The 21,943-nt window shown below is 46.1% G+C and overlaps 1 protein-coding gene across 1 annotated transcript in view; it reads right to left on the bottom strand.

Annotated features, from left to right (window-relative positions):
* LOC146198346 (dimethylglycine dehydrogenase, mitochondrial-like) overlaps positions 1-21,753 on the bottom strand; it is a 36,249-nt gene extending 14,496 nt beyond the window's left edge. Inside the window, exons 1-10 of the mRNA XM_084592584.1 lie at positions 21,433-21,753; positions 13,188-13,374; positions 12,937-13,035; positions 11,226-11,390; positions 10,257-10,467; positions 8,578-8,687; positions 7,967-8,105; positions 6,832-7,030; positions 2,775-2,894; positions 1,547-1,701 (exon numbers count right to left, since the gene is read on the bottom strand). Coding sequence (XP_084448710.1) covers positions 1,547-1,701; positions 2,775-2,894; positions 6,832-7,030; positions 7,967-8,105; positions 8,578-8,687; positions 10,257-10,467; positions 11,226-11,390; positions 12,937-13,035; positions 13,188-13,374; positions 21,433-21,545 — 1,498 coding nt within the window. The 5' untranslated portion in view covers positions 21,546-21,753. The remainder of the gene's footprint in view (positions 1-1,546; positions 1,702-2,774; positions 2,895-6,831; positions 7,031-7,966; positions 8,106-8,577; positions 8,688-10,256; positions 10,468-11,225; positions 11,391-12,936; positions 13,036-13,187; positions 13,375-21,432) is intronic.
* Between the last annotated feature and the right edge of the window lie 190 nt (positions 21,754-21,943).

Below are 21,943 nucleotides of genomic sequence, written 5' to 3'. Positions count from 1 at the left end.
GTTCTGAACAGTCCCCCGCGTCAATAAGGATAATACGAAAGCGCGATCCTCGACCGCAACCTTCAGCCCCGAGACACAAGCATATAAAGCGGTGCCTCCTGCCTCTCTGGCCTAGTGCCGAGATAAAGGGAAGGGGGGTATTTTCGTCATACAATAAATGTTTTTTCCTGCTCCTTCTACACTACGCAGGGCCTGCACATCACCGACGTTGTGGTCACAAATCGCGTTATATGAACAAACAGTTTACAGCGGCGCACTGGCAGAACATCATTGACTCCGCGATTGCTAGTCTCACATTACACGCATGAACCAGTTTGCGGCGGCGCACCGCTCGCATATCGCCGACGACGTTACAACCACCTGCCACGCACTAACAGCGACAGGAAACAGGGGCCGCGCGCCCGTAAATAGACCCCCTCAGCCGTAAAATGCGTTTATCATGCTTTTGCATAAGAATTTTTTTCTTTCTAATGCAACATTCCTCATGATGCGAGTTTTCCAAAACTTCGCATCATCGAGATTTAGTTCGTTTTCCAACGTTCTTAAGGAACAAGAGATAAGGAGTTAAATAAAGATAGCTTGATTTGTTTTGGTTTGGTTTACGGCGTTTGACGTCCCAAAGCGACTCAGGCTATGAGAGACGCCGTAGTGGAGGACTACGGAAATTACGACCACCTGGGGTTCTTCAAAGTTGTACTGATATCGCACAGCCCGTGGCTGCCTACACCTCCATCTAAAAGCGACCGCCGCGGCCGGCATTCGATTCCGCGTGTTTGGGTAGAGCAGTCGAGCGCCCTAACCACTGCACCACCACAGCGGGACTGAAAAAGATAGACGTGAAGCACATTTGGCTCCTTCGCCCAAGGTTGCGGGATCGAACCACATCCCTGGCAGCCGTTTTCGATGGAGGAGATAGGCAATATACACTAATGTGCTGTGCAACATGTCCCACGCAGATCCCTCCAATGTGCCATCGCTCAGTTTCGGGACATGACATATCATACCATACAGCAACCCACCACACCCTACCGCAACTCACAGTAAAGTACCATACCCCACAATGCCGTGCTGCACCTTACCTCGCCGTACCGCACCATGCAATGACGACGAGAAGAGAGAGAAGGGAGAAGAAAATGTCGTAAGTTTTCCCCATTCTTTTCCTTCGCCAAACTTTTTCCCGATAAATGAGGTGACACTCAAGCCCTCTTGAATTCAGTGATGACCCCTCGGGCAATGTTCCCGTTTTCAAAGAACTCGAGGTATAAAGTTCTGCGAAAAGAGAATCCTTAGAGTTTCATTAAATTTCAGAAACCGAAACGGCCAACCAGAAATAGCTTCGCTTATAGTATGGAACGCTCCTGATTGGATTACATTATGACATCAAACAAGTTCTAGATCTCGCCTTCCTCGTATTTTATGCCTATAATGGCACTTCTAAGCTTGTTTTTGAGCGTGAGACGAGGACACGCTAAGTGTAGAAAGTTCTCCACATGGCTATCGCTGCGAAAAAAAAAAAACGTAAAATGCCGTTGCAGAGCGCACTCACCGGCGTGGAACCCCATCTCGGCTCCCCTGTCGAGTAGCTGGTGATAGATGCCGCTCACCCGTTGCGTCGGCCTACCTGTCCACCGCTCCTCCTTGGGATACGTGAAGCTGTTGTTCATGCCGTATGTCTCCCTGGCTTTGGAGAACAGGTAGGACCTGCGCGGAAGTGGACCTGCGGCACTTCCGCGCCTCGAGTCACCGTTTTCATTTTCTAGTCAATGATGGGTAGCGAAAAAAATTAGGGGGACAACTAAGCTCCGCCTCGAAGAAATGACGCGATAGCAGCTTTAGGACCTATCTAATCACACACAACTAATTCGAATACATTCTTAAGATACCATTTTGTGCAGTCAGATTGACCTCTCTTTTCCCTGGAGCCATTGCTAGTCAATACACGACGGAATTAAATGTGAAAAACGCTGGAACAGAAGCTATATTTCTCCATCATTATCGAGCTTGGACACTTTGCGTTCGGGGGTAGCTCTAAGTGCGGAGAATCCGGATAATACTTACATAAAATATTGCCACACTTATAGTTTCGAAGTGAGTTATTTAATTTCTTATATAATTTATTAAAGGTCCACTAATGACATCAGTATGCTTGAAATTGCCTTTTTTTTTTTTTTTTCATTCCTCTTGACACTACTTAGCGAGGTTTAGATACGATGACCCCCTCGGTTAGAGCGATAAGGGAATAGCGAGGCGCCAGTGCGCACGCGCGGAATGCAATGCTGAAAGGGCAAACATTGCCGCTAGATTTGGCTAGTGTCCCCTAGTGCACGCTGACGACCCTATTCCGCAGCTGATTATAAAGAGGTCATTGCACGATTTGTCTTGTTAAGGTGCTTCCTGTATATCGTCTTCAAGAAATGTGTGCTTCAATGCTGGTTTTTCTGTTCTTACTTGTTTTTTCCACCAGCAAGAGCTTATAAACAAACTTAGACTGAATAAAATTTAAGAGAAGAGCGCATCATTACACTTAGCTGCAATCATCCTAGTGCAAGCGTGCTGGCTTATAACGCGTGTCTGTAGCACTTTTCCTCCGTGCTACAACAAAACAATGATTAAAAAGGGGGAGCGCGGACAAGCAAAAACTATAGCGGAGGAGTAGAATGCACCAGGCATCACGAAGCTGTGTAATCCTTGCCGTGCTGAACGCACATAGGTTCTGACGCACAGTCGGCGTGTCGTGTAGAAAGCTGTGACAGTTTCGGAAGCATTCAATGTACCTTGTTGCCCATTTTCCAAATCGACCCGGATCGGTTTCGTTCAGGTCATATGGCGGCTCGCCCGTCATCATCCATTCCGCCAGGTATCGGCCAGCTCCGCCCGAGTGGATTATTCCGTAGCTGGGCAACATACGCAGAGAGAATGCTGCTTGTTAGCAGTTCCAGCCAGTTATGGTGTGTGCACTGAAGCTTCCGAAAAAAAAAATTAAAAGAAAAAAAAATCTCATTGGAATACTGAGTGTGTACCACATAAGTTTTAGTGTCAGCTTTGGTGTGAAATCAAACATACATGGCATCCTGGCCTATACTTCATATCCAGTCATTTGCAGCACTAGAACATACAGCGAATGAAGCTGTCAGAACTGCGTACGCTACATATAAATGTGTTCCTTTGCGCTCGTCACACCGACCTTTTCCTCTAATATGCTAGATAAATAAAACGTTCAACGTACTTTAATAATTGTTCGAATAATGTCTCAGTAGTACTCGAATAGTTGAGGGACAATTTGACGGGGTCCTGATGTATTGATTGGACAAGTGAGATAGATTCCATAGTTCTGCAGTAGCCTACGACAAAGAGTAGAACTCCTCTCCTATGCTCGAGCGCATGGTCGCCAACGCGCATAACCGTTTGCATCATGCTTTTTCCACACAGTCTGGCCTGCTTTTTCATCATACTGCATACAGACACTGTCGCCGCCATCTACAGCTGCATCCTGGCGCGCTGCCAAGTTTGTCGAGCAAACCACCGCCGCCAGCGCTCCCGTCAAAACACAAACACGCACGGGGTTACTGGCGTGCAACACCTTAGTGCGATGTCAGCATCCGAGCATCACACAGCGGTGGCGCCGACGGTGCTGAAACTGAGGCACGATTTGAGAGCTAAGGCAAAGCTCAAGCCGGGCAATCAGCGGTGACAAATCGGGAGCTTTGTCTTCCTTACAATAATGTGCTGCGGACGGTGCGCGAGACGTAGGAAGAAAAAGGGGTTTGTCTAGTTCATGGTGTTTAACGTCCCAAAGCGACTTAGGCTATTAGAAACACAGTAAGAGAAAAAAGCATTCAGCCTATTATTGTACATTCCTCATGGCTCGTTGTGCTTATGTTCTCGGTTGCAGGACCGGGCGCCTCTGCAGGCTTCTAAAACCGTTTTCACTCACGCTACGTATGAAAACAGCGACAGTTATATACTTTTTTATGCTTAGCCTGAATAGATGCACAAATTCTAGCAAATATGTCACAAGTGTAGATATTGATTCCGCACGGAACACTCGCAAAAGTTTCTGTTGTTGCAATTGGCTACAACTGTACTCGAGATTTATGTCGATACGCATTAAAATATCTCAGTAAGAAATACGGAAAGCATGTCAAATGGCAAAAGTTGTGATTCAAACCACCTAATTCTGGAGAAGTGTAACTGTGAGGTACCTAGGCTTTTTGAGAAAACTTACCTCATGGAAACTTAAAACAGCCTTTCTTGGCAGAACATTTGAATAGCTGATTTTCTGATAATCGCTGATTCAGACCGTACCACCGTACCGGCGTACTTCTCAGCGGAGAACAGCGCGACACATCTTGTCCATCGACTGCAATGGAGGCAGTAAACTATATATCTTCCTGGTTGTTCTTGAGCGTTTCGCCCCCTTGTAATTGCGCACTGCGAAGAAGCCGCCGCGACAATAGACTTTCAACGAATTGTTGCAGTTAGACACTGCAGAGAAGTTACCACGGTGGGTGACAGTCATAGTATTTCGGGTCTTCTCGGTCCTCTCCTAGCTCGCAGATGCGCATTTGGTCGCTGAACGTATCGGACAACCAGAATTGGCATAAATGTTAAGCATGGTAGTCAGAAAATTGGTATTCGGGAGCTTGTTAACTGCCAAAAAAAATAAAGCAACCTTATGGGATCTCTTATTGTCCCGTGAACTGGAAGCATAGCGATCAATTCTTACTATACACGCTGTCTTCCATCGTGCAATGATACCGCAATTGATCACTTTGTTTGCGTGCACGTAGTATCAATGTAACAGCACACACGAGCAGAGAAATATAGGGCGGAATAAGGGGCTCGATTTGGTACACATTCGCAGTTTAATATTTTGGGGATTAAAGGTCATTAAGTATAAGACCTCGGTTTCGAATGCTCACGTGCAACATCACAAAAAAAAAAAGTAATGAAGAGGTTATTCTTTCTAAAACGCGTCCTACGTTACTCCACTCAAGAAACCAAACTGCTCGCATACAAGGCTCTCATCCGTCCAAGTCTAGAATATGCGAATATGGTGTGGTACCCGTTTTTACAAAAAGATATAGTCATGCTCGAGGTGGTGCAATGAAAAGCGGTTTGCTTTATCTACAATAAGTATCAGCGCACCGACTCTCCCACGGAGCTGCTTTCACGCGCATGCAGGCCTGACCACACTATCAAGCCGCGCAACCCTGCATAGACTGAAATTCTTATATCTGCTAGTTCATTATGCGCTGATAATAAATCCTGTCACTTATGACAACTTCGGCCGTTCTAGAGCAACACGACACAAGCATGACTATACGCTCGAAGAGTACTCTTGCCTCAACAGTGTATATTATTATTCTTTTTTCCCTCGTGCTGTGCGTGAATGGAACGCACTGGGCAGCTTTGTAACATCGCAGGATATGCTGGAAAGTTTTGTTAGGCTCGCTAGGAAGTCGCTTCTGTCATCAAGCCAGAGTTTATGCCTTCTTGTAGATCTTCCTCATGGTTTTGTGTTTCCTTTTCTTGATTATATACAAATTTGTTTTCATTGTATACTGGCTGTACATTTGATTCTTATATGATGTGACTAAACTCAGTTCTATAACGGCTACCTCTATATACACTCAAAAGGGCCAGCTTGAATAAATAAAATGTGATCAATTCTGTAAATTATGATGGCACCAAGTGCGGTTCATCTGTTCTCATAGGTACTGGCTAGCCCTTGCACAAAATCGTCCTGTTATGATCATTGTGCAAATATTTTTTTATGTCCACGCCAATAAGAAATGCTTTTGCGACTCTTTTCATTGTATACCTGATTTTACAGTTTCTGCTTGACCCGATGGTATAATGGTTCAGCTGGTTTAAATGTACACTTGTATACATTTTGTGTATGAACCAACCCTGTAACGATCCCCAGTGGGAATTGACAGTATATGGTAAAAAAATCATAAGAAAAACAACACGCCACTAGTGGGATATGAGCCCACGACTTCCAAGAATCTCATCCGGTGCTCTTACCAACGGAGCTATAATGACGGCTGTTCAACCTTCTACTTTCTTGGGCATTAATTTTGCCTGTAACAGAACCTTGAGAGTGTTCGCCAGCGCCACCTTCATCTGCAGTGGCGAACATGAAACGTCCGGTGATACCGCAAATGCCACGTCGAAAGTGATCGATAAGGGAAGCGGTAGCTATTGGAGAACCCTCTTGCGCTGCCTATGGCTTCAAGGCTGCCCTCGCAAGATAATAAGCAGAGAAATATGGGAAAAAATGTTGGGCTGCTTATAATGCACAAATGAAACAAGCCAACAGTCAGCGAGACCAAAGAAAGTAGAGAGGAATGTTTTGTTTACTTTTTTTTTTCGTTACTGACATGAATAAGTGAATTACGTCATCACCACCAGCTATATACTCCCCTGGGATAGGACATTAGCGGACGATCACTTCCACCTGACTTCCTTTTCGCAAATGGCATCCCTGAGCATTGTGCGCCCGGTTCTGGCTCGAGCATCGAGACACCTTCTCCGACTACTACAAATACCGCGTGATCAACTTTTCTTGTCCATCAACGCTCAAAAAAAAAAAGAAAATGCCACAAATTGATTCTGCCGCGTGAGGCAGGTTTAAATTGTCTGCCACAGAATGAATCACTGACCCGTGCCGTCAGCACGGCAGTCGCTAATGGGTTTTTACTGCACACGGCATTCCTCCACCAGAATATGACAGTGCAGTTCCTCACTTTGTTTGCATGTAGTACATAAGCAAGTGTGTTCAGCGCCAGCAAGAGCAATGGTGTACCAGGAGTTTTATATGCTCACGCGAATCCCGCGGCCACCCAGTAGTCGCGGAATCCGGGCATGGGTCCGATACAGGGCAGGCCATCTGCGGTGTAGGTGATGGGCCCGGACACCGTGGTGCGGATCTCGGCAGTCTTCAGCGCAGGTACCAAGTCCATGGCGTGCTCGATGTGTTCCGAGAGCCTGTCCAGGTCTGGATTGAACAGCTCCCGACCGAAGCCTGAATAAGTAAACGGGTTCGACGTGTCTGTCTGTTACAACCACGGCCAGCCCAGGGAAAGCAACTTTGTCATGCTTTCGCTCAGCGCCATCGTTTGAACCTGCCCTTCCACGAAGAAATCTATACGGGAGGTTTGCACCATCTGGTAAAAATGCGGAAGCATGTTTATAATGCCTGAAATCGCGCAGATTCCAACTCCGGTAGGCAGAACAAGTTATATGTGTAATTTACACTAGTTAACGTTGCGGTTTATATACGAGCTCATCTTCCTTTCCTAATGCATTTAATTTCGGAAGGGGTGCGCACATGACCATAATCACTATCTCATACCGCTGTGCGGACCCGAACAAATCCCTCAGGACTCGTGAAATCCGTGCGGGACGACATTGTCCAAAATTATTTGTAGCCATATAAGAGCACATAAATTGACATCAAGGTTATTCATCAACACTGTCGTAAAACCTAGCTATTCAAATAGATATTCAAATACAGTAGGCGTGAAATATATTCTCCAATTGTGTTCTGCACATTCAATCGTTCATGATATGCTGAAAAATCTGGGGAGAGAATATTTGATCTGTGTAACATGGGCATGGGGCCCCTTTAACAGTTTGTAAAAGTAATGTTTAAAAAACCTGAAACAATGAAAACAAGCCAGGGCAGCAGCTTGGGCAATTTGGTTATCCATTTGTGGCAAAACAGCGCGCAACAATTTCGACTTGGCCCGTTATTACGCGCCGTTTTGTCACAAATTACAAGAGGTAAATTGCTAACCAGGAGCGCGGCTTGCGTTATGCGGAAAGCACGTGATAGAAACGGAGGAAGCAGGCACATTTTATTACAGCGTACGTGCCTCATGAGGCTTGCGAGACAAGAAAGACGCTCAGGAGTGACACAGTGTACAAAAAATGGTGACACAGTGCCCTGAAGCCTTACCTGGAGGAACCCGGTCGGTGACCCAGTCGTCGCAAATCTTCATTTTTTCTTGGTGCTCGTACGGCCCAATGAGCAGGCCGTCGCGCTCTTGTCTCATGTAGAATCCTCCTTCCAAGTGCCTCAGGACCGGAAATTCTTTCTGCGAGACAGTATACATTCATTATATCAACGCATATGCGATGACAATGCTTTATAAGGCATTATTTTCACGATTAATTGATATCTTCAAATTTGCCGAATAATTCTTAGCTGTTATCTTTGCTAAGTCGTTCAGTATTTTAATTTTTGCTGCATCATTCACAGTCAATATAATACTGAGGCTTTTCCCGGTGTCGACCCCTTCAGGCCAGTTCCTTCTTTTCCTCAAAACTGTAGAGGGTCGATATGATTCTTTTCGTTTTTCCACCGGTCCCGTTTCAAGTCCCATCACGAAGAAAAGCCAGCATCCGGCGTGGTGTCACTTTCCCACCAAGCACAGTGTCAGGTGGCAAAGTGTCATCACGCCGGCTCTTCTTTCCGATTAGACTTTTAATGTTAACTCTTTTAAAAGTACCAGGGCAGCGATGCTAGACTGACGCCAGAAGCGGCATTATACGATGCCTTTCGTGTACCTTTAGATTTTTCACTTCCGGTATAGAGCTGGTGATGAAGTACTGGTGGTGAATGGGAACGAGAGGAAGCTCCACACCTGCTAGAGCGTTCACCTCGTGAGCCCAAAATCCTGCGTAGTGTAAAAAAAAAAAAAAAAAAAAGAAAAAAGATCCCTACAGTAACTGCTTTCATTGTCGGCCATACGCGATAAAAAAGGACATACAGGTTGCAGAATCAATCGAATGCCGTTACCACACTCGCGATCGCTGACACGGCGACAAGCTCCGAACACAACGAACCTTTCTCCTTGCTGTGTGTCCCTTCATATTATCTTAGTGGCATTGCTTACGAAACTAAAACAATTTTCTCATAATATTATACCCACTTAAGGTGCTTGTGTATTTTCTCGTATTCTAAGCTCTCAGCAGCTGAACGAAAGCAGCTGTTTTATAAAAGACTGTGTTTGGAAGAATGCACACCTGTCGCGCGGCACAACCACAACTTAAGAAGCAAACCTGGAAGGGTTAACACAATACAGGCTGTGCATATGTAGGTGGGAAGCGTGATTATGCACATCGCCATTTGTTCCTAGAGAGGTCTCATTAATTTGCTGCTAGTGTCATCCTCTTAGTCATTCCAGAGCCGCCATTCTGGTGGAGTGTTGTCGGTGTCCACAGGGAGAGTTTCCAACGCTGAAACGAAGTACAGCGCAGAGTGCTTCGTTGTAAGCGCGACAGGAACCACCTTCGGCTTTGACACTGGCATTTCAGCTGTCACGCAGTCGCCTTCATGAACAAAAACCAGTGGTACTTTGATAACGCTGTAAATCTTGGCGCGAGCATACAACATTCAATAGCTCTGCTATGAAGAACGCAGTAATGGGAAACATGGCAACTCAGTCCACAAAGCCGGAAAGGTCTCACTTGCGCACAAAGTGAATACGTTACACAAGAGCAAGCGACTAACCAACGTTGCTGGAAAAATGCTGACGACCAGAATTCCTTAGTGATATTGCGGAGGAAGTTGAATTGCTATACATCGCAGAGCTCGTGCTAAGCCGCAAATAAAAAAAGGAAGGTTAATGTCTGATCTGGCACTTTTCGTGCGTGAAAAAATGCCTTGATATATGTCATTATGAACAACTGCCGTCGCAAACCATAGATGTGGTGTCATGAAAACTTAGCCGATTACTAGATAATGAAGTGAAGTTTTGATTGCCAGATCAAATTTCTCTATTTCTAGTCCTTAAATATTTTTCTGATACATTTGAACAGCGCGTTTTGAACTTGCGGACCACAAGCAGCATCTGCAACGTGGTGCGGTAGCAGTAGGAGTGCATATCCTGCAAATAAATTTACTCTGTTATCCTGGCTACTGCTTGAAAGTTGTTTATTGTAGCCCTACTGATAGCAATCGCGTTTGATGTAGTGATAATATTTTAAAAATTCGGCTAGCTTACTAAGTCCATAATAACCTGCGTAATTAATCACATCGGTGAAAATCCAACTCAAAGCGTGAAGTCCTTAAAAAAATACAGCTCATCCCGCTTCCTATCGCATGCCGTAATAGTTATTCCACAGCAGTCCTCTGTCTAACTCATCTGTGATGGTACTGGGTGCAATTAGGTATGAGTTTTTTGTTCTTCAAGAAAGTAATTCATAAATGAACGACGGACCACCTCCCTACGGCGGCAGCTCACCGGCAGCATTGACAACGCTTTTGGCTTGGACGGGTCCCCGGTTGGTCTCGACGAGCCACTGGCGTCCGTTTCCGTGGTCTCTGCGCAGTCCCAGCACAGCCGTGTTCTGAAAGATACGCGCCCCATGTCGCCTCGCCTCGGACGCCATGGCCATGGTCAGCGAATACGGGTCGATGTGGCCGTCCGCCGGGTTGTACAGCCCACCTAGAACCTGAGAGAGTGAGCTATGATCAGACGCGCAAGAATACCAGGGCGCATCGTAGTCTCTATTATCTTCCAAGTTTTGTTGACAAGGTAGCAGTGTTGTTTGTGGCAGCCTAACTGTCTGTGTTTCCGGATTTTTGGGAGGTGGTTCCCAACACTGCCGACCGGCGAATGTATTAGGTACGGTGCAACAACTGTGTCAAAACGTCGCTTTCTAAAGAGTGCTTTTGTATAAATTATAATTAACGAGCAAGTGAACTTCACAAAGAAAACAGTGGAGAATAGTGCTCGGGAAACAGACTGAAAACTGGAACGCCAGACGCGAAACGCGGAAAAGTGAGCAGGTGTTCAATCTTCCTTTGCCTCTCTTTGCTGCATTCTGTCTTTTCTGCCCCTGAAGTGTCTTCCGCAAACGTGGAGAGCATTCGTTGCACCAAGTGCTCAACTATTCTATTCCGCCTGGGTTCGTTCGCTGCTTTAATGTATTTATAAATCGCTCAACTTATTGTTTTATTGTAGATACCAATTCTTTCGGCACCTATAGATGAGCCAAAATTTACGTAGAGGTCCTCAATTGCAAGCAGGACAACGCTCCCTGACGACGAGAGTTGTTTCCGTCTGATTTTTATTGGCGTCGCGCATTCCAGGACATTCTGCTTCGACAAAATCTACACCGGATAAGAGATATGCAGTTTAACTTTCCTCTTTTTTTTCTTCCTTAAAATTCATGAAGTATTAAGGGATGCATTTGCTGAGTGTGCACACCTTGTCCAGGTTGAGGAAAGGTACATGCTTCCTGATCTCGTCAGCGGTCATGGTCCTCTGGGGCGCCGGATGCCAGCCCTGCCGCTGCATCTGGTAGCGGAACTCGTCCATCCTCGTGGGAGCTGAGGCCAGACGAATACTGCCCGGACGGTGGAAGCCAAGGTCCTGACACCAGAAACCAAGATACAAATTAACTCTCCGGAAGTTCGGCGTGGAGAAAGAAATGAGCACTGCCACGAGTCACTATCATTTTGTTTGTATTCCTTTTCTATTAGGTGAAACGGAACTTGCGAAAGCGCCAGTTTTTCAACGATACACGATGCATTCGTTTTCTTCAACATAATTTTTTTTTACTAACTTCGTAATTGCCTCTACAAAAGTCAGAACCGAACAAGCTCATCATTGCAATTCAATTTGTGCTAGACCTCTTTTTAGCCAGTACATAGAGGAAATGTTTTGGAAATACATCAAACTTTTTTCAAACATTCTACTTATTTATATTTTGGGCATTAGCAGATTATGTTGTTCTATGTTATTCTTTCATATCTTTCATATCTTTCATTTAAGCCACTGCCACTCGTCACTGAGTGTAACACATATAACATACCTATTCATGTTCCGACTTAATTTTATGCGCTATTACTGCAGGTTAAACGCCGATTTTTTTTTTTTAATTTCTTTTCTCCTTCCTAGCAGCGCGTTGTACGCACATATCCCAGCAACATTTCGCTGGTAGCCTGTTCGTGATGAATTGAGTACCTAGCCAGGAAGGGAACCACATTATAGCCTCGAATTAGCTATTTACCAGGTCGCAATTGCCGTTTCTCACTTTGTAGCATTTACTCAGAGTGGCTAAGCCAGCAAGTACGTCGAACAAAGGCTTTCACGTGTTTTTTTTTTTCTTTTTTGTTTTTTTTTTCTGAAACTCTCACGGTCACTCACTCGCGCTTTTGGCCGTTAGTCGCGCCAGAGTGGAGGCACAGTCAGTGATGTCACTCACCTCTATGATACTCTGTGACCAGGCGAGGGTTTAACAACTGCTTCGCCTGCGACTGGTTGCTAAGTCTAGCCATGGTTGAGATACGTGCCGGTTGGAGTGGGCCAAAGCTTCGGCGCAGGCATCAGGCTGACGTGTAGCCTAGGCATGCTTAATAGAGCTTACTCTTGGATAACTAGGTTTACACGTGATAAACCTCGACAGGTTTTCACTCGACTGCGTTAAATTCTCCGCCCAGAGAAAATCCGGTCTTTCCGCCGTTTCGAGCGAACATTACGAGCATATATTTGGCAGGTGCATGGTCCAGCACTGATTTCTCAGCCAGGTTGTACGATGTCACGAGACCGCATGGCATGGCCCAGTTGGATTTAAGCAGCCAACTCAGGTAGCTTCTTTAAAATGGACATCGAACCCGCAGGGACTCCTGGATTCCGAATCAGACATGCTAGCATTAAGCGCCGCACACACGTTCCTATACGGCTTGCTTAAAGCGGTGCTTTATATTTATGTCGGCTGATATTTCACATATAGTTGTAGTTCACGAGTGTATGGTAATGAGATATACGAGATAATGGAGGCATAAACTAGGAGATTAGCGATCAAGCCCGCATGGAGTAGCGAAGCGCATATGCATGTACACTTTCCACAAGTGAAGGTGGAGATGGGAAAGGCGGAGCTTAAATGTCCCTCCTTTCCTTTTTTCTGTTCACCTACTCTTCCAGTATCGAGTTGCAGCGCCGCGAAGAGGTTGATGCTGTCGTAGTGAATCTTTTTCATGTTGATACCTGGATGGTACAAGGCCGCAAGTCCAGCCTGCGCAGAAACATTCCAATAGAGACTAATTATAAAGGCATTCATCTGTCTATTCATCTATTGCGCATAGAAAAATCACCTCAGCAAGGATAGATCGATGAATCAATCAATCTATTGACCACCTGATCATTGTTCAATCAAAGAACACATACTGCGTGCCATGTGGAACCAGCCGTCAGCTCTGTCTTCTCGAGCAGCGCGACACTCTTGTTTCCCATCCTGGCCAGGTGATAGGCGATGCTGGTGCCCACGGCGCCTCCTCCGATCACAGCCACCTCCACGGCCGAAGGCAGCGCGGCGCTGTCCGGCTCGTCGGTCTCGCATGACGCTGCCTTCTTGCTGCGTGGCACACGTTTGCATCATGTGGCTTGTCGGAATATGATCCGTTAAATCGCAATGTCAACTGCTAACCGGTATAACGTTTTGTTCGGAGTCAGCGAATACAAATACCTTGGAGTCACTATAACTAATAAACTTAATTGGAACCGACATGTTTCTAACATATGCGCATCCGCATTTAAAAAGCTTTCCTTTTTACGGCACAAACTAAAGCAAGTTCCGCCTAATAATGTAGAGCTGTTAGCATACTCGTCAATCATAAGACCCAAGCTTGAATATGCCTCCACTGTTTGGGACCCGTACACAAAGCTCAACATTCACGCACTCGAGATGATCCAACGCAAAGCTGTTCGTTTTATTTTTTCCGTGTATCATGCAATGGACTCACCAATCGAACTAATGAAGCAACATAACATCCCAACACTTGAATTACGAGGAAAGATTCAAAGACTCAAACTTCTGTTCTTGCTGAAACACAATAAATTGTTAATGAACTCCTGGCCTTACCTGAAACCGTTAAACACCCATCTGAGAAGAAATCGTCACGAACATCAATTAACTCCATACAATTCTAGAGTAAACGCTTTTAAACATTCCTTTTTCTCCTCGTACTATAGAAGACTGGAACCGGCTGCCACCTCACCTAACAAATAGCATAGACTCGATTGACCTAATTGAGTCTTGACTACCTTGACTAACCTGTTATTGTGTTGCTGCTTTAAATATTTCTGTGTGTTTTAAATAACAAAAAAAAACAGTTTGTTTCCCTTATACTTCTGATTTCACTTATGTATTTCATTTGATTATTGTACAAAATGTTCGATTTTTCTACCCCTGGCTGCCATTATTATAGTGTTCTAGCTGTGTGTAATGTAATAGTATTATTGTTGCCACTCCTGCTAGGGCCCACCAAAGGGCCTGCAGTATATTGTAAATAAATAAATAAATAAATATATTGATGGCAGCGTATATAGAAGCATCGGTACAACGAAGCTCAATTTACTAACGCGATGGGAACCTGTGCGAACGGTGGCGTGCCCAGTTCGTCTTCTGGTGGAGCGATGAAAATTGTGTACGCGAGCCCAACTCGTCCTCTGTAGCGAAAAGATTAAACAGTGAAAAATGGGCATGGGTGATGCCACGATGGATCAAACTGTCTAAATATTACATATCGTAATTTTTTTGGTTTCATTCTATATTTTGCACATATTGCTCACTTGACAACCGCTAGCATCGCAGTTTCTATGGCAACAGTGAAGCCAGCCACCTCACTGGTTGCCATAGAAACTGTGACGCCAGCAGTTGTCGAGCCACCGAAGAAGCGAGCGGAACGACGTTAACAGATACCTCTATGGCGGGCCCCCTACCATACTGCTTCTTGCGCGCTATTAGCTCGTACGGTATGGTGAAAGGACGTCCATGTGGGACCTGATTTCCCCATCTTAATGTCAAAATTCTGGCGCAGCAACGTATGTACAGTCTTTGTCAAAAGTATACGGCCCAAGGTGTTCGCTTCTAAGCCCTTTAACGCGGTTCCTGGCAGCAATACTAGAATATTAATGCACGGTAGAGGAGAATGAGGACAAGATTTGTCACCTATGAGATTTCGAACGCTAGAGTTGCGTTACGAGCCCTGTTACGGGGCTGAAAAGAAAAACCCTTGGGCTGTATACTTTTGACAAAGACTGTACCTCCAATCGCATGCAGGATCAAAGTTGCTATGGCAACAGCGAGGCGGTTGGCGGCATATAGTCGCTATGGCAACGGCTAACGCAGATTCGCACAAGGTGATCTTGAAGAGACACACAGCCGGGCGTGTTCTTTCGCAATACTCACCTCTCACAAAGAACTTTTCAGCGCGCTGTAGCGGCCCGCTTCAAAGATACATGTGCTCCTGCAGATCTCTTCGTCTTCTTAGTGCTGTCGTTTTACGCCTCATCACCTCATTTTAGCGTCATCGCACTTTAGGGTCCAAAGTGCCCCCTAAAATTTATTTATTTATTTATTTATTTATTTATTTATTTATTTATTTATTTATTTATTTATTTATTTATTTATTTATTTATTTATTTATTTATTTATTTTCTGATATTCTTATTTGCCTGTGTTGCAGGAAAATCGCCACCAATTCTGGCTTCATTCGGACTTTTGCCTAAATTATTATGAGTATTTCTTAACGTTCCTCGAATTATTATGTCACAAACGTTGCCGCATACACTAGCGACGCCGACGACACCCACGTCACAATCGTCCGCGGCTGCACCGCCACTACTTTTCGTTCCCACGGTGTCGAGGACAGATCGTCATTCGCTGGCCGCTGCATTAGACCCCTACGCGATCATCGCGGCCGAACAAGCCTCTCGCGGTGTGTTTTGCATGTCCGTGTGCAATGGATCCTGTCGCGTATACCTTAAGCGGTTCAAACATTTTATAATGCACTGCCACTAAGGTTTCCCCATACAGTCATCGATATTGCTGATTTTGAGACCCCTAACATTGAAACATTAACCTCAGAACGAAAGCGAAACGAGTTTGACATGTTAGCGGACATACCCCGCGCTTAAACCGGCGCGATGGTGCAGTGATTAGGGCGCCTAACTACAGTGCGATCTAATGCGCGATCGAATCCCGGCTGCGGCGGCCACTTTTCCTTGGAGGCTAAATTCAAGGCGCCCGTGTGCTATGCGATGTCAGTGCACGTTAAAGAACCCCAGGTGGTCGAAATTTCCTGAGCCTTCCACTAAGGCGTCTCTCATAGCCTGAGTCACATTACAACGTTAAAACCTATAAAACAAACCAAACCAAACTTTATCCCGCGTTTGGCCAGAAAGGATAAATCTGCTGTATTCTTTTACGAATTCGTAGGTGTGTTTGATCCTTTTTTCTTTTCTGCGTGTGCTCTTAGGCTTTATATGGTCGTGCATGGTAGGAAATGAGATGAAAGAAACCATTGTTGCTGAACTATACTTCGTCCGCGCGGTTTCCCTCAGAGCAGCCCGTTAGTATTAAATGTCACAAATCACGTTCATGACGATTCAAGATTTGACAGGCGCGATCGACAAAACTTTTCTGGGGTATTTTCAACATTGAATAGGTGTGAGCGTTTCTCGTCGGCTGTCGTGACTGCATGGTGAGCTTAAATTACAGCAGCAATGTGCATCAGGCACAGCCGAGTGCCACTTCGTGGGCAGCAAAAGAATACAGCTCACTGTGTTCTCCTGCATATCCGTCCCCCTTTCTAACGTACGCCTACAGTGGAACAAATAAAAAAATATATAATGGCACGAAAACAACTTCTCTTCCCGAATGCTTCAATACTAAGCGATGGCATGTAGTGCAACTGGATCGCTTCAACTGTGAGAATGCGACTTATGCACGCCATATGTTTCATACTTGTCTGATTAGAATCAGGATACCTTCTATTTTATCAGAAACGACTGATCTTCTTGTTCCGTGAGAATAATTGCACTAGTACGACGTTCCAGGCCAGCATCATCAGCATACATACATATTTTATCTGCATAAGAAGTAAGGATCAGAGAGATTGCTCGACTATACTGTCTCGCTACTCTGCCTTGTGGCACAATCTTTAATTCAGGAGAGCGACTGGTAGATGAGAAAAGCAGCTGGGATATATCGCGAACCTCGTAAGCGAAAAATCACAAGCGTGGCTTTAGAAGGTGGTAGCTGGCAGATGACATGGCCACGGGCACTGAGAGGTTGCAGGGTAGTGCGAGGTCTCGTGACTAAGTGACATGCCGATTTGGCAAAAGCTACCAACTCTGGCTTCTTAATTCAGAGGGGAGGGTGAGGAGAATCGAACCCTCAAGGACACTTGCATTCAGAGTAAGACATGCCACCCCTAGGCCACGCAGGCAGGTTATAGACGGCTTGGTTGAGCGACGCTTTATACCTACGTCAGGTGGTCTTTCACACAACGCCACATATGACTGGATGCTAAAGAATATTGATGACATAATGGAGGTACAGGTTAAGGTATAGATGATTAATTAAGAGAGTGGAAGAGTGCGTATATGCGAATGAGCAACCGCAAGGAGAGCCACCACTACTGCGCACGCGTATTCATGCATGTGGTTGCGACCTGCATTCAAAGCAGCAGTCCTAACCCATTCATTCGGCCACTGTTCGGATGAAAATGCATTTTCAGTACTGCCCCGATACGGTGGTGCAAAGGCTATGGTGCTCGACTACTGTGCCCATGGATGCGGGCCCGAATTCCAGCCACGGCGGCCGCTTTTCGATGGAGGCGAAAAGCAGTGAACGCGTGTGCTTTGCGATGTCAGTGCACGTTAAAAAACCCCAGGTGGTCGAAGGTTCCGAAGCCCACCAATAGCTCACACCCTGAGTGGCTTTGGGACGTTATACCCCAACCAACCTAAACCAACATTTCCTGTACTGCCATAAGATTTGTGGCGATTCGCGTAGTGTAGGAAGAAGGAAGCATTTTGCTGTAGCTATCAAACGATGACCCCAAACACAGTCAAAACTCTGTTCACGTACGTACCTCTGCCGGTTTCTCTGTCATGCAACAAAAGGAACGTTCACAACCGCACAAAAAAAAAAAAAATCGCATTTCCATAATGTAGTCCGCACACTCGTGCCACACGTTCATCACCGTTTTCAGAACATGCGCTCGGTTCAGCCTGCATTGCCAAACGGGGCAAACTCATTGATAAGTTCGCCTGCCTTGCACAAAACAAGTGGCGCCGTATAGCTGAGACCTGGGCGGAAGTTGCCACAGCAGTCGCCATTAGCAGGCTTCCTCTGAGTATTCGACGCCAGTGGAGGGCCACTTCGCTACCAGCGGTAAAGGGGGCCCAACCTATGTAAAGAAATCTTCGAAGTGATAATCGGCTAACTGGGGCTGCGGAGCAGGCGAGCCTTCGCGCTTGACTTTCTGCCTCGTCGTCGCGCTGAAGCTTCGAGAACAAACCAGAGTCTGCAGTCAGACGACGGCTCTTGCTTATCCGATGCCGACAAAGGAATGCAGTTATGTGCGAACCACGCTGCTGGTTACGGCAGAGCTAGGACCGCAGCAAGATGAAATGAACTAAGCCACCTATTCACATACGCCCGCACCTTCTCCACCGGATCAACTGGAAGTTCGCTGAGCCATGCGATGAATCCGAGCCAGCCTCGCTATGACACAAAGACAACATGAGCAAACCAATCCCGGTGTGGTCTTTAGTTAGGAAGGTGCTGGACACTGGGCTTTGGTTTCACATTTGGTTTCGCGCCTGCTTCATTATAATTATGAAGAGTTATTCGGTGCAATAAAAATTGCGACGTAACACTTCATTAATGGTTTTCTGAGGCCAAAACGAAAACAAACAATTCCTGTTCAAAACTTTGACCTTCATACGTGCTAGTGCTACGGACATCAGGAACCGTCCGCACTAGCAAAGCTAATCGAACTAGGATGGCGCTTTGTGACAGCTGGTTACCTCCTGCGTTCAGCGATACGCATCGACGCCCCGGCTGAGGCAATGAACGTTGCTGAAGGCAAGTGCAGTAAGTAGATGCAAGGGCACCACTTATCGGGCGCTGCCCTGAGTGCCTTGTGTAATAATTCGCTGCGCGCAACACAACATCGACAAACCATGCAGAACAAAAAGAAATGATCAAAGGGGCGAACGCGAAACAAACGAGCAGTAGTCGTATCTGCTCTGGCTAGAACTGGTCCTAGCCGCCTCGCGTTACGATGGGAAGGCGGTTTCTTCCTTATCGCACATAGTGTCACTAAACAATGGAGCGTATCAACAGGCTTTCGTTTTACATTAATACGCTCGCACTGTCTAGTTAGCGTGTAAGCAGCGCGGTGTGTACTTCTCTAGAGAATGTAATATTACACATTTTGAAAATTGTGTCTCCGCGCTGTTACACCGTAAGACACTTCTCTAAAATTTTCAGTGGTGGACAGAACCTCTGCGCATTATGAAGAGCAGAGAAGAGGTGGGGTGAGTTGCGATCAAATAATCATTCAAAATATTAATAAAGAGATGGCAGCAACTCAGTCTAAGCTTTCTTATGGGCCGCGTGCTGCTACTTTCAGCGCCTTATTGCCTGTACTGACATTCAAGCCATGCAATAGAGGTTTTGAGATTTGGCGTTTTCACAGTGCGCTTCGGTCCATTTAGTCCTAAGCTTGTTGTTCCGGAAACGTATATCCGTTCAGGCGCCATTCGTATGAGTACGCTACCTATGGGGGTTCAACGTCACAAAGCAACTCAGGCTATGAAAGACGCCGTAGTGGAGGGCTCCGGAGATTTCGACCACCTGGGATTCTTTAGTTGCACTGACATCGCACAGCACACGGGCGCCTTGCTTTTCGCCTCCATCGAAAAGCAGCCACCGCGACCGGATTAGATCCGGCATCCTTGGGCACAGTAGTCGAGCTCCCTAACTACTGCGCCACCACGGCGGGGCGACTTTGTATTGGGATTCACGGGACGTTACATTGCCATGCAATATAGACCCTACAGCTATAGCACTTGTAATGCCAGTACGTAGGCGATGCTATCTTACGTGATTGTACACACCCATTGAATACCTCACGTAGGTGAAAATGCGATAAACTTGTGAACTATTAAGCGAGCTTCACTTCCCAACTCCCAACCCCCCCCCCCCCCCCCGAGCAACAAAACGAAAACTCGCTGCAATAGCTATAACTTCTTCAAAGCCACGCTAGAAGGCTATTGTTGTAAATCTTTTTTCGTCATCCTCACTGCGTTCCTCCCATCTGACATCTCTCTCTTTGTCTATATGCTCCAAATTCTCTGTGCAAACTCTAGGGTGTCGAAATTAATTTGTAGGGTCCCGCTATGACACGCCTCATTATCCCCCCATAGCACGTGCGTACATATCTACTATTACCAAAGGGGGAATCGCAGAATACGTGAGCTATCTACGCTTAGATCAATAACGCCAGTTTGCTTGTTAGCATTACGTTCATCATAAAATTTAGGCTCATATAATACACGAGTTTAATCGTAATGTCACGGAGCCGTAGGATAAAGCTCTTAAATAATGCAAACATCGTGAGGCAAGGTCGTTGCGAGGTGAAAATCATCCTTCCTTTCTACTTTTCGCTCTTCTAATATCTGCCGCGGAAGGCAGCTAACAACTACTCTTTTATAATACACGAAGCGTCACCGCCGTCCATGCACATCTTTTCGTTATCTACTCTGTTACCTACGCTGCACTTACTAGCTTTGTGCTGTTGAAAGGGCCTTTCCATTCGCTGCTAGCATCGAAGACGTGCGCTGAACACGCAGCGGTCAAATCTTTCATAATGTGTGCTATTATAGAACCTTCTTAGCTCTCCCGACTCGCACAGCTGTTTGGTGATAATATGGTAGTGCATATATAAACGAGACAGTGTCTTCACCAGTTAGGTTGTGCACAGCATGTCAGAAGGGCTGACGTCACGTTGTTGGTGTCTGCTGTTGGTTAACTTCGGCAGTGAAGCTTATAAAATAACGGGAATGAAGACCCTAACATAGAACTCGTGCACATTTTGGATAAGTGATTAATGCAGTTTTCTAAACCTGATTTCCCTACTCAAAATTTTCGAATGCTGACATGCGCCCAACTGGCGAAGAATACGCAAAAGTTTTCGAGAGTCCAAACGAACCTTAATTATTTTTTTTTTCTCATGAAAAACGCTAATATATCCGATAGCTCAAGGTTTCTACATACAGCTAACCGAGAGAGGATATATAAACATACACGAACGATTATTGCAAACGTAAGTATGCTTCAAATCGACACATGTGCAGTAAGGCCACGGACGTAAGAGTACTGGGCCGCTGCGGTGGCCTAGAGACGCTGCACGAGCGGTCGGTGACCGAATATGCCACCGCAGGTTTCGTACATGGCACAGATCGCATCAGCACAAACAATGTCAGAGTAGCCCTCGCCCGGGGGCGTGTCCAGAACGACGGTTATTGCCGTGCACGCTGCCGGCAGCCCTCGGCCATTTAGAGCACTTTCAACGCGATCGAGCGCCTCTGCAAATTGCTGGTCGGGGATGCCCACCTCAGGTGTCTGGCGGGGCAGCGGCAGTCGGCGCGTCTCACGCAATGCCAGAGCCGGCTTGCACGTCGCCACGGCTGCAGCAGCTCGGCTGGGAGGCTGCCCAAGGTCGTCATATCTCTCTCTCTCCCCTCTGCTACCGGAGCCGCCGCTTCGTCGAGTTCCGAAAGTTTTTGCTCGTTACTCACTTGGAAACATTAGCACACGCACCGAGCACACAATAGGATGGCACGACGTCAAATGAGGACTGAATGCCCGCATACACGCTGGTGTTATGTCCGACAAACGAATCAACTTGGGAGTTTTTGAAGGCAAGCGGCGCGAAAAAACAGCTGCGAGCCCGCGCACTTGTCGCACAAACTTTTTCTCCTCGATTCCGCTGTGTGTAGCTTTTGGGTTTGCTGTTATCACGATGTTGTTGGTAAGGGAGAGAGGTGGTTGGGAGATTTGAGAGATGGGGTAGCGGGGAGGGGGTGTACAGAATGAGGCACGTGCTAGACATACTGGAGCTGCC

Source organism: Amblyomma maculatum, chromosome 2, assembly GCF_055883805.1.
Source record: "Amblyomma maculatum isolate TAMU_Amacu chromosome 2, ASM5588380v1, whole genome shotgun sequence".
Lineage (NCBI taxonomy): Eukaryota > Metazoa > Arthropoda > Arachnida > Ixodida > Ixodidae > Amblyomma > Amblyomma maculatum.
The sequence above is the reverse complement of the archived record's forward strand: the minus strand, read 5'-3'. Positions and strand labels throughout refer to the sequence as shown.